Source organism: Parasteatoda tepidariorum, chromosome 5, assembly GCF_982258835.1.
Source record: "Parasteatoda tepidariorum strain Cologne lab strain chromosome 5, Ptep-v5.0, whole genome shotgun sequence".
NCBI classification, from domain to species: Eukaryota; Metazoa; Arthropoda; class Arachnida; order Araneae; family Theridiidae; genus Parasteatoda; species Parasteatoda tepidariorum.
The window spans coordinates 54,844,522-54,871,488 of NC_141759.1; the positions used below are offsets into that span (position 1 = coordinate 54,844,522).

General features: G+C 30.6%; 1 protein-coding gene across 2 annotated transcripts in view; it reads right to left on the reverse strand.

Moving 5' to 3' along the window:
• Positions 1–26,967, reverse strand: part of LOC107439425 (thrombospondin type-1 domain-containing protein 7B) — a 524,453-nt gene that overhangs the window by 139,802 nt on the left and 357,684 nt on the right. For both annotated transcript variants that reach the window (XM_087163956.1, XM_087163957.1), the window contains 6 exons: positions 20,779–20,906; positions 18,612–18,792; positions 16,967–17,249; positions 15,821–15,958; positions 7,716–7,870; positions 4,225–4,473 (listed from right to left, as the gene is read on the reverse strand). In XM_087163956.1, coding sequence (XP_087020082.1) covers positions 4,225–4,473; positions 7,716–7,870; positions 15,821–15,958; positions 16,967–17,249; positions 18,612–18,792; positions 20,779–20,896 — 1,124 coding nt within the window. In that variant the 5' untranslated portion in view covers positions 20,897–20,906. The remainder of the gene's footprint in view (positions 1–4,224; positions 4,474–7,715; positions 7,871–15,820; positions 15,959–16,966; positions 17,250–18,611; positions 18,793–20,778; positions 20,907–26,967) is intronic.

The following is a 26,967-nucleotide window of genomic DNA, read 5'->3' on the forward strand; positions in this document are numbered from 1 at the left end:
ATATAAATTAATATTTCATTTCTTTCAATAAATACTGTTATGTGATTTATAGCAAATATATCAGTAATATTACTCTTTAAATTATATTGGGAAAAAAAACTTTAGCAATGGACCGAATCATTATGTTCATATTATAGTCTAATCTAACTACAGCCCTCTGAAACATATCAATAACAGTGAAGTAGAAATATATATTAACTCCTTAACATACAAAAATTGCTATTTCAGTTTGAAAAATTACATGACAATCAGCAACTGTTTAGATAATTGTTTTTTATTTGATAAGAATTTTGCATTTTATAGCATAAATAACAGCAATTATAAATAAAATTTTAATAATGAGTTAATGAACTCTTTTTCCCCAAAAAATTTTTTTAAATTAAATTCTTTTTTAAGTGATTGCTTTTGTTTGCTATATCTTTTATGTTTGCTATATTTAGTCGTTAGTCCATCTTCAAACATCTTGTGAGAAATCCTATTTTTTCTTCTTTGCAAGCACAGAATGTAAGTTTTGAATATATTCCCTTCCAGTTTCTCTGATGTTGTAACACTTACATATACTAATAATCGTCGTTAGAAAAACAGTCACCTTTATAGTAACTCATTTTTTAAAATAATTTACTTGTTACAAGAATCGCGATAGTTGATCTTAAAATTGCGTGAATATGAATCACAATTATGGATTTTGAAATCACATGAATATGAAACTAGATATACGATTTTGAAAATGAGAAAATACGAACTGGGATATAGAATTTTTAAAACGCGTAAATACAAATCACGATTCATAATTTTTAGATAGCGTAAATACGAATCATGATGCGTAATTTTTAGATTGCATAAATAAGAATTATGATGCATAACTTTCAGAATGCATGAATGCGAATCCCAATCCTTATTTTAAAATCGCGTATAAATACGAAAATCAATGGTTGATATTATAAACCGCATGAGCAAATCAACACATTGAATTTTAAACTTGCGTGAATACAAATCGCTACATAGGTTTTTAAAAAGACGTAAATACGAATCACAATATCGCATTTTTAAATCTCGTAAATAAGAATCGCAACGTACAATATTCAAATCGCGTGAATAAGAATCGCATCACGAAAATATGAAAAGCTATGTTTAATATTAAAATCGTGTGAATAAGAATCGAGATATTAGCAGATTCCAGGCTTGGGACCTCTGAAAGGCTTGTCAGAAGCAGCGTCGTTTGAACTATGAAAATCGGATCTATCTGGAGGGCGGGTAAAAAATTCGGAAAATCTTATCTGCTGCGTGTAAAAGGGGAGAAAATAGGTAAAATAAGTAAAAATGAGAAAGGATTGGTAGCTATGTAGTTTGAATTTTCTGCTTCTCTTTGAAAATTGGAGAATTTTCTGAAAAAGCGGAATACTTATAAAAAAAAATGAAATTTTTAGAAAATCTGAATTTTTGATAAAAAAGCTGAAATTTAAGAGATAAAAGTGAAAATAGCGGAGATCCGCTAAAAAGCGGAAGAATCTCATCCCTGAGTACTGAAATTTCTGGTAAAAAAAGAACACTATAGTTCTGATTCATAAAGCCAAATTAAGCAATACTTAACAGGGGGTCTGTTTAGAAGAAATTTGGGTCCGTTAACGGACCCTTCACAAAGTATATTTTCATAAAAACGGACCCTTCACAAAATATTTTAACTTAAAAACGGACCCTTCACAAAATAATTTATCTTTTAATCGGACCCTTCACAAATTTGTTTATCTTTATTATTGTTTTGTTAATCAGGGGTCTGTTTAGAAGAAATTTAGGTCCGTTAACGGACCCTTCACAAAATATTTTAACTTAAAAACGGACCCTTCACAAATTTTTTAATCTTCATTATTGTTTTGTTAATGGAATAAACCCTTCCCTGGAGGGGGGGGGGGGAGAAAGACTGATGCAAACGAACTAAATTTTGTCTTCGGCAGACGATTCTTCCATTATTCGTCCGTAATGAATATTCTGCGTTCAGCAGTATAGGCTAAATACCAAATATTTGTATGTTGCATCTCTAATTTAGAAGCAGCAATTGCTGTTTATTTTTAAAATTTTAATTTTTTTTAGTATAATTTCACAGTGCCGAGCATAATTTTGTATTTATTTACAATTTAAAAACTCCTTGAAAAAGTTTTTTGCAATAATCGGACCCTATTTGCACAAATTCATAAAAGCGGACCCTGGTTGAAAGAATGTGAGTAATTTTCTTCACAAATTCACGAAAACCGGACCTTTCACAAAACGTTTAGACAGACCCCTGCTTAAAGAAAACCATTCATTTGATAATTTTTCTGTTCAAATGAGAGCGGCTAGCCGGAAATTCTGATTATTTTGTAAAAAATACAAAATTGAAAAATAAACCGAAAAAGTATACCATTTTCACCAAAAAAAAAATTGGTTTTTATGCCAGGTTCTATTGTATGATAAAATTATAAAATTTTACTGCAATTACCAAATTTTATCACATATTATAAGACTATATTTTATAGTTAATTTTACAAAATTATTACCAAAGCGCTTTGGTAAAAATTACTGAGCTTTTTTGTGTTCCCATAGAGCCAGAAACATAATAGATTTTACGATATTTTAACTGTTTTAATCATACTTTTTTTCTCAGCGTAGAATAGAAAAATTTTATTAAAAGTCAAAAAAGTCAAAACAATTTAAGCTTCCTCAAAAAAAAATGCATTTATACATAGTGCTAGAAAAAACTCAGACTACCCCATATAACTTTTGACCTAATGATCGGATTTTCAAATTCTAGGACTCAATCTTAATGGCTAAAGAGTGTGACCTCAAAAATATGCTAAATTAATGAGTGCAGATGATATTCTAAATTACCTAATCAGACACAAAATCGTATTTTCTTTGAATAAACATACCTTTTTTCGAGAGATTCGGATTCCTGACCCCCAATAGTTTGATCAAGAGACGGCTCCAAAGTTTGGACCCCTTGATGATAATTTTACTTTTCTTTGCTTATTTCGAGAAATTTTAAACGATTTAGGAAAATTTTGCCCACTGTTATAAAAATCGTTTATTCAAAGATAACTCTATGCAAAAAATAACATTCAGTAAATATTCATTACTTTTTATTATTTTATTTAATAAAGGTCAAAAAAATTCTGAATTGTAAGTAACGCAATTTTTTTCCATCATTTTAAAGAATTTAATTGCACACTGTGAAATAGCAAATTTGAGCAAAATCGGTTGAATAATTCTCGAGAAATTTAATTTTATAAAAGGTCAGATATTTAAAATAACAATAATAAACAATAGAATAGAATAAGGAACCAGGGGTCTGTCCAGACATTTTGTGAAAGGTCCGTTTTTCGCGAAATTGTGAAAAAATTACTCACATTCTTTCAACCAGGGTCCACTTTTATGAATTTGTGCAAATAGGGTACGTTATTGCAAAAAAAAATTTTTTTTCACCATTGCGCAATCCCCAGAATGCTTAAATTATCCGCAAATGTTTTAGTGAAGATAAAATTATAAATTTTCTTATCTTCACGATATGTCGCAATAGTTTATATATATATACAGGGGTGCATTTCGTGAAGGGTCCGGTTTTCGTGAAATTGTGAAAAAATTACTCACAATCTTTCAACCAAGGTCCGCTTTTATGAATTTGTGCAAATAGGGTCCGGTTATGGCAAAAAACTTTTTCAATGAGTTTTCAAATTGTAAATAGATACAAGATTATGCTCAACACTGTAAAATTATAATTAAAAAAATTAAATTTTAAAAAATAAACAACAATTGCTGCTTCTAAATTAGAGATGCAACATACAAATATTTGGTATTTAGCCTATACTGCTGAACGCAGAATATTAATTTCGGACGAATAATGGAAGAATCGTCTGCGGAAGACAAAACTTAATTCGTTTACATCCCTTTTTCTTGTTTTCTGCTCTGGAAAGGGTTTATTCGATTAACAAAAGAATAATGAAGATAAACAAATTTGTGAAGGGTCCCATTGAAAAAAAAATCATTTTGTGAAGGGTTTGTTTTTAAGTTAAAATATTTTGTGAAGGGTCCGTTTTTAAGCTAAAATATTTTGTGAAGGGTCCGTTTTTAAGAAAAGATATTTTGTGAAGGGTCCGTTAACGGACCCAAATTTCTTCTAAACAGACCTCCGGGAACACATAAAAAACTTCAGGAAAAAGTTAAAACTATTCATCTAATAATATCAGTGCTTACTTGTAACAAGATGGAAGATCATTTGAAACATTTCTTTCTTCATAAAGGGGAGGACAAGGACGGGCTCCCACTCCTACTGGCATCTGAAGTAATCGACGGTATCGGGTACGAGTCTCTGGATGGATTCTTCCATCGGAACTAATACACCCTTCTTTTCGAACTCTCCATTCACTCCAAGGAGATACTTCGCAGTCAATAGGTACAACGCATTTTTTTGTAGACACTGGTAGTTCTTGAACGTTACATAGGCTAGAATTAAATAAAAATATTGTTCAAACGAATAGTTTATCTACTTATTAAGAAAATAATATAATCCCGTTTTTCTGCTTCAAAAACATTTCTTTTTTATGGAATTCATTTTTCAAAAGAATTTAATTCTTCTTTAGAAGTACAAAATGTAACTTTTAAACGTTTTTTTGTATTTTACGTTAAGTTGCATTATATTACGTGTATTTAAACATTTACTTTGAAGTACAAGAGTGTATATTTTTTTAAAATTTCACTGACATTTAATATTAAGCTAACTTTTTATAAGTTTTGATTATCTGCACCACTGTTGGGCAGATTTAAATAAAATCTGGTTTAAATATAGTTTTATATCTAACTAAAAAAGAAAAAAAAACATTTAATTAAACACCATTCAAAAGTTGAAACACACATACATGATCGTGAGTAACATTCATCGTATTCGGAAAGTATGAAAAAGTGGTAATATATATATATATATATATATATATATATATAGAGAGAGAGAGAGAGAGAGAGAGAGAGAGAGAGAGAGAAAGAGGGGGGGAGGAAGACTCGAATTCTAATTGTCCTCCATAGAGCACCCCAGAAAAAAAGATAATCGTCACTTTAAAAAGACGCTTGGCATAAATGGATTAAAACCTGTCCATTTGTTGAGATAACTGGCAAAATCTGAAAATTGCCTGAATTTGGAACAACAATTCCAGAACTGCATAATAATTTAAGGAAGTAGGTAGCGAAAAATTATTTTCAGATTTATAGATCGTTTTAATTTCTAAAACTCTACTTCAAAATGATTTGAGTCTGTTTTATCTTTGGATTACCAATATTAATTATGGGAACTTCGAGGTACAGAAATTCCTTTTAGCAAAGCTAATTCCTTTGAAAGAAAGAAGGCAATCGCTGGCATGTTGTTAAACAAAATTTATTAAATATAAAAATTATTGCTAAATCGTAAATACTTCAAATAAAAATAAGCATTCTCTGTTTCATTTTAAACTCAAAGACAAGTCATAATTTAATTAAAGAAAATTAAAGCATGTAGAGACAGAATAAGTCGTTGTCATTACGAAAAAACATCAAGAAATTTAATTGCAATTTGTTTTTAATTAAGATAATAATTTTAATTAGGAGCTAATTATCCTAATTGCTAAGTTTTTTTCACTACCATTAGAAATATTACCAATAAACTGCGAGTGGTTGAAAAATTCTATACATAGAAATATATTTTTCTTGCCTAGATCAATGATATTATGTTTCGCAGAATAAGTCTAATTATTTAATTTTCAGAAAAATCCCCCCTCTCTTCTGAAAAATTGAAATTATTATTTTTTTGTTATTATTAGATTCTATGATATTCTTAGACTCTATTATTTTAAATATGCTCTTTTGAATTAAGAAAAAAAAATTTGCGTTAAAAGCAAAAGAAAATGAAAACAAATTGAAATATGGATATTTTGTTAAAAATACGTATTTAAAAATTTTTTTGATAAGCAAAGCATAATATTTTTAGTTTTATAAAAACAGCAATTTTACTAACGTTTCAAATTTTTTCAAAAATATTTTATAAAAATTTGTAAACTTATTAAAAAGACAGCAGAACAAAAAAAATTTGAAAATAATATACTCTTTTTTTAAAAGAAAGTTCAAAAAAATTATCCAGGTTAATCTTAAAAATATTGCTTACACTTAAAAGACATCAATATTCAAATAAAACATAATCAAATCAGTATTTAATAGTACAGATACTCAAATCGGACTTTAAGCGAAAAGACATTTAAATCAATATTTAAATAAATCAATATTCCATCGAAAAGATAACTAAATGAATGTTTAATTGAAGAGATATCCAAATAAATATTTAATTCAAGCGAAATTCAAACCCCAACTTACTCGAAAAGATAATTAAATCTACACCCAATCAAAAAGATGACCGAATTAATATTTAATAGAAGAAATAGCCAAATAAATATTTAATCGTAAAGATATTCATATAAATTTTTAATATTATCGAAAAGATAACTAAATTAATATTTAATCGAAAATATAATCAAATCAATATTTAATCGTTAAGATATTCAAAATAATATTTAACCAAAAATATGTTTCAATCCTTATTCAATTGCAAAAGATAATCAAATCAATGTTATATCGAAAAGATAATCAAATTAATCAAGGTGCGTAGCTAAGCCTTTCAACAAAAAATAAACACCTTTTAAGCACTATATACATTAACAAAATGGAAAATAATTTTCAAAGACTTTACACGATCATGTACTAGTTTCTGACAAAGAAATCTTTTCTTGATTATATTAGCCACCATAAAAAAAAATCGAGAGATTTTTCGGTTCGATTTGAAGCCTGCAAAATGCAGCTGAGTTGCACATGAGAGTGCAAGAATCTCACAGAACCCAAATCAGTAGATGCACATGCGGACTCGCAAGTATTTATTCAAACATGCAAAATGATTGGTGCTTTCATGCGCTAAGGACCAACGGTACATCAAAAGGGATTGTGAAAACGTTTCATAGAATTATGCGAAAACCACGCTTTCGCGTAAGTGGCGAAAATCGACATGGTAAAAAAAAATCTCATTTTCGAAAAGGGAAAATTAAGCATATTTTAAAAACACCCAATAAAAAACCGCTATTAAGGGCTTTTAAAACACGAAATTAAGTATCTTTAAGTACTTTTTAAAAATGCTACGCACCATTGTTAATATTTAATCTAAAAAAAATTAAATCACTATTTAATGAAAAAGATGATCAAATTACTATTTAATCGATAAGATAATATAATCCCTATTTGATGGAATAGATATTTTAAATAAATATTTAATCGAAAAAAATAAAATAATATCTTATCGCAAAAAACAAAGTCAATATTTAATCGAAAAGATAATCAAATCAATATTTAATCCATGTTATCATGTGATATTAATAAATATTTTAATACATGTAATATAAAATATGTATTAAATACAAAAGTTAAACGTTAGCGTAACAATAAGACTTCTATTAGAACTTAGACGCACGATAAAATGAAACTGTAACAAGATTCCGGAAACGTGCCTGGATATTTTGCCTTCCATAAATTAACAGCGGTAGTAATTAATAAATCATTAAATGAGTTTTCATGACGATGAGTTTTGATTGAGTGTGATGTCTCTGGGAAATCAAGAGGCGACAGAAATTGATTAAAAGTCAGTGATAAAGTATTTGCTTGAAAGTTCCTAATTAACTTACCTCAAATCAGTGGTGACACCTTCTTCCGTGATGCACGTAATATTACGTCTGGTGAATCCAATGATTGGCTGCATTGAAAGTCGAATATCAAGTCCCGGATGAAAACCATTTGCATAATCTCTGTCGGTAGCTCGACACTTACTCCAGTCTCCTATCTATGAAAATTAAATGAGAATCAGTATATAAAGATTAATATATCACTACATTAGAATTCATATTAAGATGAATATCTACCATTTCATTAGTTTGTTATTATCCCATGTATAACACAACAAAGCGAAACTAAGTCAATCAAACGGTGTTGACTATACTGCGCCAAACGTAAACGATATTAGGGGCTGTTTAAATATTACATGAGCATCTTAAATAATTTTTAATCCTTTTCCTCTCGTAAGAAAAAACCAAGAACATTACAAACCTCTATTTACTTACGCATAATTTTGAATTTTAGCACTATGAATTTAATTTTTTAATTTTAAGAATCTTTGAAACTAAATAGAAAACAAGGGAACAGAGAGCTTATTCAAGTTTTATTTAATTTCTTTAAAATTCAGTTTTTAAAACAAAGTTTTTTTGTTGAAAAACAGCGCCTCCCTCTTAACTTTTGGAAATAATAAGACTAGTTTTTCAAAGATAATCGTATCCATCCAGCATTATTCATCGCTTTTACCTAAAGCTATTGTATAGTAAAATATTAAAAGTAGGGGTTTCTTTTCTTCTTTTTTTTCATTCCAATGCCCATCTTTTTAGAATGACCCACCTGGGCATCATACAGGCATATGAACGGCAGATTTGTTGACCACTCATTCAGGGGCACCATATTAGGTGGGCCAACGTTGTTCCCACAGTAAGGACAGATAGTACAGAGAAGGAAAGAACACTCATGCCTTGCCCGGGATTCAAACCCAGAGACTTTCCAATTCAAGGGCAGTTCTCTAACCCCTACACAGGCCGATCGGCTATTAAGGGTAGGTAGATCAACTGTATTTTAAGTTCCAATTGGGTTCTAGGAACACTATTGACCAGTGGCGTACGCAAGGGAGGGGTTTAGGGGTTTAAACACCCCCCTTGAGCTCAGACAAAAATAAAAATTTTAGTAGAAATTATGCTAGCTATTATTTTTTAAGACTATATATTTTTATCTGCCTTATGCCTACTTTTCTTTTCTCCGGTATTTCTCAGAATACTGAAAAAACATTTGGTATAATAGGGTTGTACTTTTGAAACCAAATTCACGTGATACTGTTACGGACTGGTTCCTTTCTGTCTTACCAGTATAGTTTTCGAGACTGGCTGACATTCGTTCTGTCGTCTTTGAGACAATTCGAGAAGTTTGGACATGCGGTGAAAAGTTACATAAAAGGGGGAACGGAGTACAGTGGAGTTAGTTAGTCAGACTGAGAGTTATCTCTGCCGCTTGTCTTTCGGAGCTTGTCGCTAAATCTGTTTTGTTTTGTCTTAACGAAAAATTCCTTCAATCGCCGAACCCGTCGCTGCCACTATTTCGACTAGTGAAGAAATCAGTAACAATACCATTGGAGATACTGTGCTCGTTGAAGTTATTCATTCCAGCTCGAAGCTTTGAGATCGTAGCGTAGCGGATATTTCAGTACCAATTCATATATATATATATATATTTGCTGTTCTTGGATCTTTAGGATGTCAAAACGCAAGAATTTAACAATTTTTAATTATTTTGAGAAAAAACCGCGACCTGAAATTAGTGACTTGGCAGCATCTAGTACCGATGTTAGTTTCTCTGTTGTACAGAAATGTGATACTTCCGTTGAAGAAAACGTTTCTAGCGTAACAAAATCTGATGAATGTGAAAGTGGCCCTCAAAGTGTTACTTCCCACCCATATGACATTGGACTTTTTTTAGAAGATATTACATTATGTTCTTAAACTTAAAAAAGGAAATCAAAATTTAACTAAACAATGTTGTCTACATAAAAAGTCAAAATTGTCTAGCTGTCTAAATTAGGGAAATAATAGTGCTTTATTACAGACTCGAATTTCTTTTAGTAGTTTCAGAAAATTATGAACACCCCCCTTGAAAAAATTATGCGTACGCCACTGCTATTGACTATTCCCATGTTTAGAATTTGTATTTAAATGAGCTTAAAAAAATTTTGGACAACAGGCAGCAAATAACATTCCCTTAAAAACTTTTTTTTATGTAAAAAGTTTGCTTCTTCAAATTAAATTATTTCTGCAATTTAAAAGAGAATGTTGTGAATAAAACGAATTTTCAAGTCTAACGCAAACATTGCTAGGAATCCAAAATTTGAACAAACATAACTCAAAAGTTATCATTCCTATTATACAATTATCAGTTTTCAACTCCGTAATCTTCAATTCCAAATTCAGAAAGCAAGGGAACTCCTGGATCAAGTATTGATGCAAACTAGCCTTCGTGGAGTACTTATTGCTGGAACTAGCCCACATTTGCGCTACATGGAGAAGAACACCACGGTTAGCTCGACGGAAAGGGATTCGAACCCATAATCCATCTATCAATAACGATATTTTACAGCATTGTAGTCGGTGCGAGCAGGAAGCAAAATTCTTATTAACGAGCCACGAATGGGATTCCAACCTGGGTCGCCTCATTGGGTTTTTTCACTACTTGGGATTTTTCGAAACACTTTAGATTCGTCATCATGATCATAGTTGGCCAGACAGCCCAATGTGGGCCAATGCCTTCCTCTGAAGATTTCTCCTTAACGATTTCCGATTTATCTTTGGTCTCCAATTCTTTTCTTTAATTGCAAGAAAATCAGACTCCACCGAGTGAGCCCATCTCAACCGCTGACTTCCCCGCTTTCTTGTAACAGCAAATGCAAAGTCTTGGCTCTATAGAGAGACAGAACGTTCCAACTTCCAATTCTCACACTTTAGATTAGTGGTCACCAAACTTATGAAACTTCAGAGCTATTATACAGTTTTTAAATTTTTCTGCTGGCTACCAATACCTGAAGAAATATCAACTTTTTAAACAAATTCTTAAAGTTTGATTTTTGTCTTTTAATAAACACTTCTAGAAAACATAAATCAATAAAATTCAATTACAGAAAATGTACCCGGTCTCACGATCAACGGTTTGGGTTTACTGCTCCAGATCTACCTCCCTGGAAAATCTTATTTTTCTGACACTTTTGGAAGTGTTATAAAAAAAAAGGTTAAAATATGCTTTAAAATAAAAAATAAAAGTACCACAAAATCTAAAAAACAAGCACTAAAATTGAGAGAGAAAAAAGATCTCAGATAAAAAAAGATGTATAGCAGCAAAAAAAAAAGTACTTGACATTTAAATAAGAGCCTTATAATACATTATTCTTTCTTTTTCTTTTAAAGTTTCAGTATTTTAACTAAAATGGAAAGAACTAAAAATTATAAAAGTAACTTTAAAAAAAAAAACTTAACTTCCTTGCTTTAACTTTTTTTAAAGATAAATTGACATGATGACTTAAGGAGAAAATAATTCCGCAAACTCCTCTTAGACTAGGTATTGCAAACACTTTATGAGAAACCCGAAGACACGTTGGGAAAAAAAACACTGTTGAAATCATTAAAAAAAGCACTTCACCCATAGTAATATTTCAATCTTACATTAAGCCATATTTAAAGGCTTTGCTGCAGTAATAGAAAACGATTATTCTGACGGATTTATCCATAGTACTAAAAAAAAACGATAACGGACAATTTACAGAATCACTATTTCGAATTTAGCACAAAAGAACATTACCTTTCTATTGGCAAAGTAAGCATTTCTTACAAATTTTATAGAAAGAATAAAGTCTCGATAAGAATATAATATTTCGCTTAAAAATGGAATAAAAAGCTTTTTTGTGGACAAATAATAAAATACAAGAGAATTAAAGCAGTAAAAAAAATAATGTTCCAATTTCATTCCAATAATTTTTATAAATTTCCATATTGCGCATGAACTGTTTTTCAATTCATTTATTTTATTTTATTTTTTACCTAGAAAACATAAGGATTGAACAAATCTGTATTTTTTATCGATCATGGGTGAATTAAGTTTCTGAGTGAATTGAAGCTCTATGAATTGGGGAATTGAATTGAGGCTCTATTACGATAACAAAATATATACATACAAAAATATGTTTTGGTAATTTTTAATTATAAAAAACAGTTTAATAGGTACCAAAAAATTTGTTAGATTATCGAAATAATTTTTACTAAAATATATAATCCAAAAAAAGTAGTTTGAAATTTTTCTTTCCATTCATATTCAAAAATTTATCAATATTTGATCCTGGTAAATTAAAGAAATTTCATTGATGAATAACTGCATCTCTTAGATCTAAGGGGCCATTCAAAAAGTACGTACGCAAAAATGGAGAAATTTTATCCCCCTCTCCCCCTTCGTACATAACCGTACAAAAAGTCTTACTCCCCCCCCCCCCTTAGAGTACTTACATTTTATTAGTCTTCCCCCCTTTTTCATAAAAATTAAAATAATTATGTTTTAAATAAAATTAAAAATTATTTAATATAAATTATTAATTTAAATTATTTTAACAATAGCTCCCAACTTTATGTACGTACTTTGTACAATACCTCCCCCCCTCCCAATCACACAAAACCGTACAAAATAGCAAATCCCCCCCCCCTTCGGGATGTACGTACTTTTTGAACGGCCCCTAAATAACTGCAAATAAGTGCAAATTTGCAAAAAAAAATATTGTATGGAGGTGTTAGGAAGATTTTAGCTTCATCGCAGAAAAAGACACCGGTATTCCATGCTGTATTTCAAAACCATAAATTATTAAAATGCTAAATATAATATTTCTCACTTATTTTGACCAAAATTAATACAAAATAATGAAAAAATATGGAAAATATTTTTATTAAAAATCTAACATCTAAGTAAGGATAAACAAAATTTAAAATCATAATTTAAATTTTAATGTTCTTATTGAAGTTTAATAATCTAATTTACGAATTCACATCAAAATTCTAATGTTCTTTCAAGCTTAAAATATTCTATTTCATATTTGTTCTCAACTTCAAAGCTGTTATTAAAATCAGTTATTTAAATAGTTACATAATCTTCATTTTTCGATTTTTTAGTTTGGATTTTAAGGTTTCTCTTCACTTTGGTGCTTCTTATTCATCAAAGTGGATGGTAAAACAAAACAAACTTATTTTAACAGTGATTACATCAAGAGTAACTATTTTAACATTAATTATTCTAACATTAAATATTACAACTAATTTACGTAGTGCATTTTATTACGTTATCAAACCTGACTTTCATTATATGTTTAATAATATTCTTACATGTAAACAATGTCTTTAGATAACTAAACAGAGGAATAAGAAGACAAAAATAATCAAACAACCAAACGGCTACCACTTTCCCCGAAGAAAAACATTAAATAAGATTATCAGATACGAACACAGAAGCCCAATTTTCTTGCCTTCATTACTCAAGCTGTGAAACAACTCAACGCCTATTGCAGTGTTTTAATATTAAAATATTTCGCCAAGTTTTAATTAAAAGTAAGAATTGTTACATCACCTTCCATTGACATCAAAAACGATAGAAAAAGAACATCTTGTAGAACAATAATCTTCTTTCTTGTAATTAGCAAAAAGAACATTTCCCTGTTATTGACAAAGTAATCAACTATTCAACAAATGATTTCCACGAGTTAAAAAAGTAAGCGTTCTTCAATTATAAGTTTCTCTTCTTACTGGCTCGCTGTTTTTTAAGAAAAACGTTATTTCCATTTTTCTCATTATTAGAGAAAGAACTTAATTAAGAAGTTCTGTTAATAGCCGAGTCTTATAAGAATGGACATAACTAAAAAGAGCGAGGAAATTTACGCGCATGTTTGAAAAGACATGAAATAAAAAAAAAAATAAGATTAAATTATGGAATTCTTTTTATCTCGGAAAACACAGATTCAAATTATTAAAGAATAAAGTAATATAAATTAGCTTTTTTTCCAATAACTTTTTATTTTTCAAACTTAAAAAAAAAACAGATTTAGGAGAATTCGTTTTTTTTAACAAGTGTATGTGAGCTTTAATTAAACTTGGAGAGAAAAATTATTTGCATTATTTTTTTAGATTTTTCAGATTTAAACTAGTTTGACCATGCAATATAAATTACCGTAAATGATTATTCGAAATTTTTATTATTCATAGTGCTTTTAACTTTTAATAAATTTAAGTATTTACTTCATGCATCATTAAAAATGTTTCGTTAATATAAGGATTGTTTATTTTTGAATATAAAAAGCTGGCAATTGATATTTAGGCAATTTCGTAATTGATTTCGAAAATGTTTTTAATATAAATATATTTATATTTATCAATTCATTAACTACACCTTAAATAATTCATTGCCGATTGGGTTGATAAATGATTTATTTTAGAGTAAATAGTTTGAACACCGTTTTTATCTTTATTATTGTTTAGTTAATCGAATAAAACTTTCCCAGGATGGGGGGGGGGGGGATAAAGACAAATGTAAACGAACTAAGTTTTGTCTTTCACAAAATGTCTGGACAGACCCCTGGTAAAGAATAACATCATCGAATAACTTTTCCTCAACACCGGTCAAAGTATAGAAATTGCTGAGTGATTTTCGCCCCAAAACTGGAGATAATAATGAAATTTAGGAATGAATATGTCCCAAAACAACAAGGCAAAATATTGAAATAGTTGAATGACTTCAATTCAACACTAGGTCAAATATGGAAACTGAGGAATGACTTCAATTCAGCACAAGACAAAATATGAAAATTGAGGAATGACTTCAATTCAGCACAATGCCAAATATCGAAACCGAGGAATGACTTCAATTCAGCACTAGGCCAAATATGGAAACTAAGGAATGACTTCAATTTATCACAAGACAAAATATGAAAATTGAGGAATGACTTCAATTCAGCACAAGGCAAAATATGGAAACTGAGGAATGACTTCAATTCAGCACTAGGCAAAATATAGAAATTCAGGAATGACTTTTCTCCAACATTATTAAAAATAATGAAGTCAGGGATCGACGTCGTCACATCACCAGGCAAAGTATAAAACCTTAAGAATCTTTGTTTCTCACAAAATCAGGAAACTAAGATATTTTCGATATTGACCTGCAGCGGATTTTAGTTCTGTAATTTTCGCGGATTCTGGTAAACGGAATGTGTAGTGATATAAATAAATAGAGAGTAGCGTATACACAACTTACATGATTTTGACACGTAGTGAAACAAATTTGCTAATTCACTCTGCTTCGTAAAATAATGTTTTCTAGTGGTGACGAAATTTAAGTTATTATTAGTTTAGTATTTTTCATTATAAGTGATTTCTTAAATACTACATATTAAAAATTCAAAGTTGTTGCTTCTAGTGCCACTTACCAATATCAGCAAGCCTGCTTTGTGAAACCAAGCGAATTTAAGGCAGAGGGTGAGTTTCTTGTTTTTTAGTGGCGCCATCTATGGCCAAGAATACGACTCCAGTCACACACACGTTACAGCCTATATGTAGGGCGGACCCATTCATACATACATTTATCTACAGATCGTAATTTTGACCTGAACCAGAGAACAATCAATCAGTACCCCCAGAGGTATAATTTCTTAAGGGAAGATGGAGGACTTAGTGACCTGAAAGATTTAACGTGCATCAAACACCATTTACTACATGGGGAGTCTTCGGTCGGGGGGGGGGGAATCGAACTCGTGTCCTCTTCCACATGGGCCCAATGCCCTAACAACCAGGCTATTTTGACCCAAAAATCATATGAAATGCAATTTTATAGCAATTATCTTGTCGTGAATCTTTTAAAGAGTGGGTGCAAGTTTTACTATTTCTATCACTACCAAATTATTAAAACTTCAGTGGTAAGCGGAGCAGTTGGCATCCATCCCTGGTGAAAAAGCGAGATTTGAGTAATACTTCACCAAGTATGGTAACTGATTCCACCATTATCTTTTACAGCCCTAATTTGTACAATATTAAAGCTTCTTTCTATGCTTCTCTTTCCATACAAAAATTCTATATGACGGTAATGAAAAATAAAATTGCTTTAACACAAAAAGAATTTGTTGGAAAACACTTACCTTAAGTAGAAAACTCTTTTTTAAAGTCTGCGTGCTTTTGCATATTTTTGTTAACATTTCCCGACGACATATTGTCTCAGAGGATAATTTTGGACAAGACGATTTCTCATCACTTGGCGATACAACCAGCTCTGTCACCTGAAGGAAAAGAAAGTTCGGAATTTTATGAAAACCCCACCGCATTAGGGCTAATTCTTAAAACAATGTTACTGAAATATCAGAACAATCACAGAACAACATTTTATCAAATTAATCATTCAAAAATTTTGATAAAAAAGTGCGTATAAGGCAAAAATTTGATTCCGAAATGTTCATGTATACGTAATGAAACAGTTAAAAATTCCGACCTTTAAAAACCATGTTTTCTATCCAAATAACTTTGTATGTGAGTCTTAGTATATAAAAATCTATAACTGTTTGCAAACTTTTTACAAAATGTTTTATTTTATTAAAAAAAATATACGATATTAAAAATCTTTACAGAATAAATTTATATTTTATCAGCCTAGCCTAATCATTAAATTTGAAAAAGAAAACTTAATATCTATTCAATATCACTTCGGCAGGTTTTTGTCCATCACTTGTTGTACAATGGTTTAAAGTGCTAGATTTTATTCATTTTTTATTTGAGCATATGTAAGTTGCAAGTTAGTATTGATATCATCGGTTGCTATGACGATATTATGGAACAAATTTTTGTGTAAATGAAAAGGGAAAAGTGTTGTTTCTCGTTTTTTGTAAAATGGAGTCAGAATTATTTTATTTTAGTTAGTAGTAGTTTTTTAGTAGAGAAAGACATAATATTGCGATTTCTGGTAGAGCTTATTAGCAGTAATGTAAGCAAATAAAAGTAAAAATAATATTTTATTGGTAAAACTAAGAAATAGATTTGATAAATGATAATTTTTATGAATTTAAAAACGTCTTAATAAATTTTATTCAAAAAACATTTCTAAACCACTTAGCAGTGTCTTTATACGTTATTTAAAATTGTTTGTGGGTAACTACTAAAACTTTTCAACGTAATTCAAGAAATAGTCATATTTTTTTTCAAATTTAAGTAAAAAAGTGCACACAGATATTAAAGTAATTTCCACTCTAAGGAAATTTATTTACGTAATATTGAGAAATTATTTTCAGCTTTACCTCTCTTGACCATCCATGTTGCTTCTCACATCCATCAAGAATACACGTGACATTTTTCTTTCTGACAACGCAGTCTTGTGGGCAGTCTAAGGAACAGGACATCTTGGATTCTGGTACATCCCAGAAATGTTCACACGCTGAAATGTCCACTTCATTTTGGGTCGTGGTGAATATGCAGCTGATTTTTCGCTCCGCCAAACCAGGCAGCGAGACACCAGTGCATGGAACAGATGAGGAATGAATTGTTTTAGGATTACAAGATGACCATTTGCCGATTCTCCACCTATACGGAATAAGAAAGTAAGGTTTGGATTTATAACTGCGGTGGATATGTTAAGAATTTTTTGCCGCGCAATTGCACAAAGATCTTTTGAAAATTAAATAACGAATCTTTAGTTAATTTATCACGGTTTCACCTTGAGTCAATAAACACCCTCAAATAGCTGCTGTAGTGGTCTAACAGGGGGCCCACTTAAGTTAATAACCACCCTTAAATAGTTGTTTCCAAACTCATAAAAGATTTTAGGATCAGTAAAGTGGCCAGAGTTACAAGATGAGGTTTTAGAAAGCTAAACAGGGTGCCCACTTAAGTCCATAACCACCCTCAAATAGCTGCTGCAATAACTATAAACTAACAATAGCTGCTGCAATAACTATTTTGAAACAGCAATTGCTGCTTCAAAATTAGAGATGCAACATACAAATATTTGGTATTTAGCCTATGCTGCTGAACGCAGAATATTCAAAAATAAAGGAAAGGACGAATAAAGGAAGAAGAGTCTGCCGAAGACAAAACTTAATTCGTGTACATCTGTCTTTCTTGTTTTCGCCCCTGGGATTAACAAAACAATAATGAAGATAAAAAAATTTGTGAAGGATCCGATTCAAAGAAAAATCATTTTGTGAAGGGTTCGTTTTTAAGTTAAAATATTTTGTGAAGGGCTTGTTTTTATGAAAAGATATTTTGCGAAGGGTCCGTTAACGGACCCAAATTTCTTCTAAACAGACCCCTGGATAAAAAAATCGAAATTTTCATTGAAATTGCCGATTTTTACCCAGCAATCTAGAGATACCTTTAATAGAGGGATTTTGCAGTTTTACGTATGAAGTAACACGTAAGCTCACTTACGTAATTTATTTACTTGATAACTTACGAAAGTGAGTGCACGTTAACTATTCCATTACTTTTGATAATTTAATATTGTGCACTTCATCGACACTGGCACAAAATCCACACTGAGGTTTACCAGAAATTCAGGATTTCAAAATTTCAGTTTTTATTCCCTTACATTTAGTAAAAATTAGAAAACTGGAAAGTAAATTTAACGAATAAGGGGTTTTTATGTCACGTTTTAAGGAATGATAAAATTACCGAATTTTGCCACATTAACCAAACTTTATCACATATTATAAAACCTTATTTCATTCTGAATTTAACCATATTCATTACTAGAGATCAATGGCAAGAATAGCGATCGTTTTGGTATTCCAAAAGAGCTAGAATCACAGCAAATTTTACCATATTGCGGTAGTTCTGACCATAATTTTTTTCTCATTGCAGGAGCGCATTCGCAGATACTCGAAAGCTTACGTAAGGGGGCACATGGCATGATAAGTAAAACTTTAAAATTTTTCTAATACTTACTTAAGGAATTCTTTATGTTTTTCACAAACTTTAAAACAGTCTTCAGTCGAAGAAGGTTTTTTGGACTCAATACAATTTGAATTATCTACTTCTAAGGAACCAGTGGGATCATGGCAGATGGCATGACGGACTCTTTTACCGAACCCACAATTTCCGATCGTCTTGCAAGAGCTCCAAGAGCCTGAGGAAAGCATCATTTAAAATAAAAATGTTCACATGAATTAACAAATAAAATAAATTAAAAAAAAAAAAACGTTTGAAGCAATAGCCCAAAACTTAAAAAAGTGCATAATTATTTGTTCCTTGCTGTCGCTAACTCAATTCAACTGTGACTTTTTTTTCTCAAAATTAAGTCATACGGAATAAGTAATATATTTCATCGAAAAATATGTTTACCTTAAGATGGAACTAAATTATCTTTGTACTTTATTTATGAGATTACTAGACTTAGATTGATACCCCCTTTATTACAAAGTTAGACTGTTATAAAAATTCTAGTCATTGCTAACAATAATAGCTAGATGCAGAATTCACGGCGCTATTGCTGGATGCAGAATTAACAGCGTCACCCTACAGCATTATCTTAATAAATTAAAATTTGTCAGCATTTCTAAAACAGTCTGACAGATATTATTATAAAAATTAGGCTTAATCTAACATGTATTTAACAGCATTAGCATACATAAGGTAGAAAAAAAATTAAAATTTCGTACTTTAACTGAACTTTTTTTATATTTTTTAAATAAATGGAATAATCGAAATTCAAAAAATGGAATAGTTCGCAATGCAGTCAACAAGTAAATATAGTTTTCCAAAATAAAGAATTAATTTTTTAATTTTTTGTTGTCCTTAAATTCTTTATTTTCAGAAAATTTCAGTTAATTAAAAAACATTATTTGGATTTCTTCGGTTTCTTTCGCTTATATATCTGAAAATTGGTAAACAAATTTTGCAAAACCTAAACAATTAGCAATCGATTAAAAATGATTTTTCTGTTTCTCTTATTTGTAACATTTTAGGCTTTTTTTTAAAAAAACTGATAGGAAAAATAATCTTTAGGTACTGTGTTAATTTTCAATTTTTAAATCTGAGAAAAAAAATAATCCGTAGATGCTCTGATAATCTGCAGCGCCCGTTGCCGTGCTTGTTGCCGGGATTATAAATTATTACAGTATCTGCTTACTTGCGAAGAATAAAAATTGAGTCATCATGAAAAATATTGATGAACATTTGTAATCTTCAGCTATTACTATTACGATTTTTTTTTAAAAATTCTATTATAATATAAAAAATTTTTTTGAAAAAAATAACTCTTCTATTAGAAGAAGAGATTAATGAATTCATGATAATAATAACGTTAATAGCATTAATTATTTTTAATTTTTTTATCGAAAAAGAATGAAAGGAAAAAATATGTATAATACATCTCATGATATATAATTATATAAAGGAGATCCTATTGCATATGGAAATGTCATTAATTAATGCGCATTATAATGCGAACTTCAAAATTTTTTTGAATGGATTTAATATTATTACTTCTTGACAAACGAGAAGAGGAAACTTTAGAAAAAAAAAAACACTTGAATGTATTTTCTAAAACAAAAAATAAGAAATTAGTAAGTGATTTAAATAAAATTAAAAAAAGAAATTTAAGAGTGTGCTGTTATTCTATCAACCTTTTAATTGAAATCTGATCTTTTTGAATACTTTATTTTTTTAAGCATTTTATTTTTTTTAAACTGATATTAATTTCTGACTGACTTAATATTCTCATATTGTTTTATTTCAAACAAGATGTGAATACGAATGAAATTTGATTAATCGAAAAATGATAGTTGCTGTTTTTATTCTTTTAGAATAATCATTTTGTTGCTGATTTGAAAGGTTTCGAATCAAATCTATCGATTTGATTAAGTTTCTTGGAATTTGCTGATTTGAGCAAGTTATTTCTGTAAATTTGAAGATTTTCAAAAAGTGAATTTGATGAAATTTGTAAATTTTAATCTATTTCTGATTAAGTGGAGTCGAATAGTCTTATTTGTTATCTTAATTACTGATACGAATCTTTTAATTTGATTCCTCCCGATGATTTGTTTAATCGTCTGGTACAGTTTAACTGTTTATTCCAACTCGATTTTAAATTTTATTTATTTATTTTACTTACTACTCTTCCAGACATATGAATTCGGAGCAGTTATTAGAGCTGCTGTAGTAAATTGTCGGCATAAAGAAAAGATCAAAATAAGAGTGAATTCAAGAATCTCAACAACAAGTAGCTTCATGTTTACATATCTGAAAATAGATAAATGAATAAAATTTTAAAATCTAACATTGAATGTAAATAAAGCAGAAATTTTTTTTATTTCATGGCTGCTAATAAACAAATATAATATTTATACACTAAAGAAGTACTATACACTAATATTAAATGCATCAGTATTCTAATTCTGCGGAACAACTCATAAGATGGCTTCCCAATTAAGAGTGTAAAAAAATTAATATTAAGTGTACCATTATTCTAGTTCTGTCTGACAACTCATAAGATGGCTTCCCAATAAAGAGTGTAAAAAAAATTCAAAATAAAAAGTAATATTTTTAAAAACCACGTTTTAGTAGTGGAGAATAATAATTAAGAAAAAAATTGAAAAACGAAAAACGTGGGGCGCATGAAATACATAACAGTAATGTTATATTAGTGTGTGTATGTGTGCTCTTGAGAATATGTGTATGTATATCAGTAATTGTAATTGTATCTGAATGTGGATGTGGAATATGCTTTTGTATATGCATATGTATGTGGATGTATATGTGGCTGTGCATGTATATGAGTAAGAAAATGTGTATATGTATGTGTATATGTACTGTTATGTATTTCATGCGCCCCACGTTTTTCGTTTTTCAATTTTTTTCTTAATTATTATTCTCCACTACTAAAACGTGGTTTTTAAAAATATTACTTTTTATTTTGAATTTTTTATTTTAAGCTATGATATTTTTAATTTTTAATTTTTATTTTATATTTTTAAAAAATTATTATTTTTTAATTATTATTCTTCACTACAAAATACGTGGTTTTTAAAAATATATATTTTTATTTAGATTATTTTTCTTAATCAAGAGTAGTCAAAACTACTACAAGACCACTACTAAAGTAATAGAACTTTTATTTTAAATTAGGGATGCAAAAATCTTTATAGAAAAACAATTCGCGATCGCAACGAACTATAGGGGGCGTTGTTGTGTGAGCCGCTTACCTGCGATTTCTATATGAACCGTCATTCAGTTACTCTGGAGACGTCGTTAACGTAGCGTGTAGCATTGCAACGTTCCTTCTTTATTGTGGCTAATTAAATTTAAAAAGGAAAAATGCTTGATATTCTTTCTTCTGCAAACGAAAACTAAATGGTATCTCTTTTTATTAGAGAAGGAATATCCAAAACGCATCGGAAAAATATTTGTACATTAACAGAAAAAAATATGTATATTTCTTATAAGAGTTAAAACCTAATTTCCCGAGAAATAGTATTACTAAATTTAATGATATAACATGAAAGGCCCATTTAAACTTTACATTCTATAGTTTTAAGAATCATATTACTTCAAAAATTAAAATGAACAAAAAGTATACATAAGCCTCATAATTTTATGAAATTTAATTTTGTAAACAAAGTTTTTTGACAACAATTTTTATCAAAGAATTTCAAGTTTCAATAAAAATCATTATTTAGAAACTAAGAAACGTAAAATAAAGAATGCTGACGAAACAAAAACAAAAAAAAACAATTCTTTTTTGTCGCCATTTTTAGTGCTACGAAAATTCGTCTTTGGGATTTGCCAAAAACAAAACAAGAAGCAATTTTATTTTTTCAGGAGGGAAATATTTTACCGAAAAAACGAAAATGTACCAATTCCTACAACATAAAACTTTATCTTGGTAAACGTACGTTTTGGAAATGTTATTTCATTTGGAATCTTATTTATCAGAGTTCATATGGCGATATGATTGTTTTGAATCTATGCTAAACTCTATATCGGCTCATTTTCCACCGAAATCCGATTGACTATTTTGATTTTAAATAAAGTGTTTTATTTTATGAATTGTCGCAAAAATTTTAAGTGTAGATTGGCGGCACTTAAAAACCGCCAAATCTGTAGCGGCGGTGGCGTTAATAAGTAAGTACCGAATTTTTATTCCATACTTTTCTGAATCATATTACTTCAAACATTGGAATATACAAGAAGTATACATAAACACATAATGTTATACCATTTAATTTTTCAGAAAAAGTATTTTGAGAACAATTTTTATCAAAAAATTATAAACTAAAAAACGGAAAATAAAGAATTCTTAGGATAAAAAAACGATTTTAAGAATTCTTTACATTGAAATAAAAACTTTCATATTGTTTCTTTTTTTATTATTCTTATAGTTCTTAATCAGACGTAAAAAACCATTCTGTAGAGAACCAACATCAAATGAAAAAAAAAATATTTACAAGCAAATTTTTTATTGTAAAAATCATTGCACTTACCTGATTTATAATTCCCGGAGAATTCCAAAATGATAAGTTTCTTGTTTGAAAACTTTATTCTCAAATAATATATGCATAGTTTATCCCTTCATTACTTTTAGATAACATACTACACAGTAAAATTTTATAATTGATATGAATTTGAATATGTAGCTAAAAACAGAATAGCTGAATTCTAGTTGAACTTATTCTTTCAAAACTAAAGAAAACGATTAAAATTAATTAAGAATCAGCACAAATGGCACTATTTCAAGTAACTTGGATAATTTTTTATTGTTGTTTTCCGAATTATATGGATACAGAAATATATAAACTGCTGTTTGTAGAAAATGCAACACCATGAAGGAATCATCAGAATCAAATGAAATTCGCAGCAAATGTCAATTATAGGATATTATGCAAATTAATAAAGTTTCAGAGCCATCGCGCGTGCGTGGCGCGCGCAGCGCCCTCTGAATTGATGCTGAAAGCGTATAAATAAAGTGCTGTAGCGGGACGTTGAAAATAGTCTATGATTATTTGTTAGTGGCAAACGTTTAGTGAGACCTGAGTATGCCTCCACGACGGAAGAATAAGAAATTCAAGCAACTTACGGAGTTTGAACGAGGGAGGATAATCGGCCTTCGAGAAGGAGGATTTTCCTATCGCGCAATAGCAGCTCGTATGCAGCGGAACAGTTCCACAGTGATGCGAGTTTGGAAGCAGTGGACCGACGAGCACCGAACAACTCGAAAAACAGGCACTGGACGACAGAAGGTGACGTCAGAGCGCGATGATCGACACCTGCTCCGCATGGCGGTGAATGATCGCACAGCTTCCTCCAGGCAGCTGGCAGCACATTGGTCTACTGCTACAGGTGTACAATTGTCGGCTTCGTCAATTCGTCGTCGTCTGCTGCGCCGTGGATTGCGTGCAAGGGTGCCATTATACAGGATTCCCCTCACGGCGGATCATCGACGGCTGCGTCGGCAGTGGGCTCTTGAGCACAGAGACTGGCGAGCTGATTGGCACCAAGTTGTCTTTTCAGATGAATCACGCTTCAATTTGTGGACCCATGATGGCCGTGTTCGTGTTAGACGTTATGCCGGTCAACGCTGCCTTCCTGAGTGTATTATTGAACGACATAGTGGTCGAACACCCGGAGTTATGGTCTGGGGTGCGATTTCGTATCATGGACGATCCAATTTGATACGAATTGAGGGTAATCTCAATAGCAACAGATACGTCCGTGAAGTGCTACAGCCCGAAGTCGTTCCTTTCCTTCAAGGCATCCCTGGAGCTATCTTTCAGCAGGATAATGCACGCCCACATGTTGCGCGGACTGTTAGAGACTTCTGTTCAGCACAACGCATGCAACTTCTTCCTTGGCCTGCTTATTCGCCGGATATGTCGCCTATTGAGCACGTGTGGGATATGGTTGGTCGGCGTCTCACTCGTGATCCGCGTCCTGCAGTTTCCAAAGACGAACTTTGGTTGCGCATACAAGCGATATGGAATTCTCTTCCTCAAGCAGATATTCAACATCTGTTTGACTCCATGCCACGTCGTATAGCAGCACTTATTGCAGCGCGTGGTGGCTGCACCAAATACTGATTTCGGACGCTTAATTTGTTTCTTTTGTTTTGAAAATTTCATCATTTATTTGTATCAGTACAAGTCGTTTCTGCATTAAATTTCATTTGATTCTGATGATTCTTTCATGGTGTTGCATTTTCTACAAACAGCAGTTTACTATTCTATAACGAAGAAGAATATGCTATAACTATTACAATTCTGTATGTTCTGAATTCATATCTATTCACTGGAATGACGAAAGCAATGTTGACTTCACTTTAATTCGTAATGAATTGAAGACAGAAGAAATGCATTTTACCTAAATACACACATCTGTAACAGTATCCGAAATCGGAAGTCATCAGTTGCAAGTTTGTTGATAATAGAAATTAAAAATTATTGATTAATTTCTCTTCAAATGTTTGGCGTGTTCTGTTCCTGAAAGATTTACTAATATTCTGGAGATTTTTTTCAAGTTCTTCGGCCTTTTCCTTAGGGAAATTTTGTTTCTTATTTGCTGCTAAAAAATGGCGTCTGATTCAGTCAATGACTTTGATGGAACTAAATGAAAACGTGATAAATTAATGTCTGATATTTACAGGCTCCCGCTAGACGGCGTACTCGAGCGTTGCGATCGCGAATACCTTTACGACTTTCATTAGTTTTATGCTGATGACAACCAAAACAATCTGGAAATGAAGGAGGAAAAACTGGATCCTACCACGTGATTTTTCAGCCAATAAAAATACTCCGACAACGAAAATATTTTCACCTGACACGTAATAATTTGAAATAATGGAATCGACAACAAAAGAAAATCTCGAAAATATTTTTTTTTTAAATTTTAATTTTATTTTACTTTGCATGTCTTTTTTCTCTTCATTTTCATGCATTGTCATCCAATTCTGAACTGTGTGCTAAATTTGAAGTTTCTAGCTAGTCGGGAAGTTAGTTTAAAATCGATTACAAAATTCCACCCGGACAGACATACACGAAGGCAAGTTTATATAAACGTGGTAAAATACTAACATTTGAAATGAAAAAAAGTTTGAAGAATAAAATATAATAATTATAAAACCTTTTTTTCTAAATACGTGGAGACTATTTCTGCTTTTAAATGAGTCATTGATTAAAAGTAATACCACGAGGGAAAGAAAAACTTTTTAATTTTATGAAATTTTTTTTCTTTGAACGGAAAAACACAACATTTAACAAATATTTCATTTTTGTCACATAAGAACTTTTGAAGTTGTAAAATGTGTCAGTCGGTTCGTTGAGTACAATAAACTAAATGCCTGCCAGAGAATTAAACGCTCACCTCCGAATGAAAAAAACCTAGATTCGAATTCCAGCGATGGCTGGTTGATTTTATACTAATCCCGACTTTTTTTTCGACTTCACCAATGCGATTGGTGGAGAAAAATATCCTCAGAAGTTGAAAGATCATTAGCAAACCCGCCAACTTCTTTTTTTCTCAGAGGTTGATTTTTTCCCAATAGGTAGTAATATGACAACCAAATCACAATTACAAGTAGAAATATTTTTATATTTTGCTAGAGCTTAAGCGAAGAGAGCTTTAGTATTAATTTATACTTCAGGGGTCTGTCCAGACATTTTGTGAAAGGTCCGTTTTTCGCGAAATTGTGAAAAAATTACTCACGTTCTTTCAACCAGGGTCCGCTTTTATGAATTTGTGCAAATAGGGTTCGTTATTGCAAAAAAAAATTTTTTTTCAACCATTGCGCAATCCCCAGAAAGCTTAAATTATCCGCAAATGTTTTAGTGAAGATAAAATTATAAATTTTCTTATCTTCACGATATGTCGCAATAGTTTATATATATATACAGGGGTGCATTTCGTAAAGGGTCCAGTTTTCGTGAAATTGTGAAAAAATTACTCACATTCTTTCAACCAAGGTCCGCTTTTATGAATTTGTGCAAATAGGATCCGGTTATGGCAAAAAAACTTTTTCAATGAGTTTTTAAATTGTAAATAGATACAAGATTATGCTCAACACTGTAAAATTATAATTAAAAAAATTAAATTTTAAAAAATAAACAACAATTGCTGCTTCTAAATTAGAGATGCAACATACAAATATTTGGTATTTAGCCTATACTGCTGAACGCAGAATGTTCATTTCGGACGAATAATGGAAGAATCGTCTGCCGAAGACAAAACTTAATTCGTTTAAATCCATTTTTCTTGTTTTCTGCTCTGGAAAGGGTTTATTCGATTAACAAAATAATAATGAAGATAAACAAAT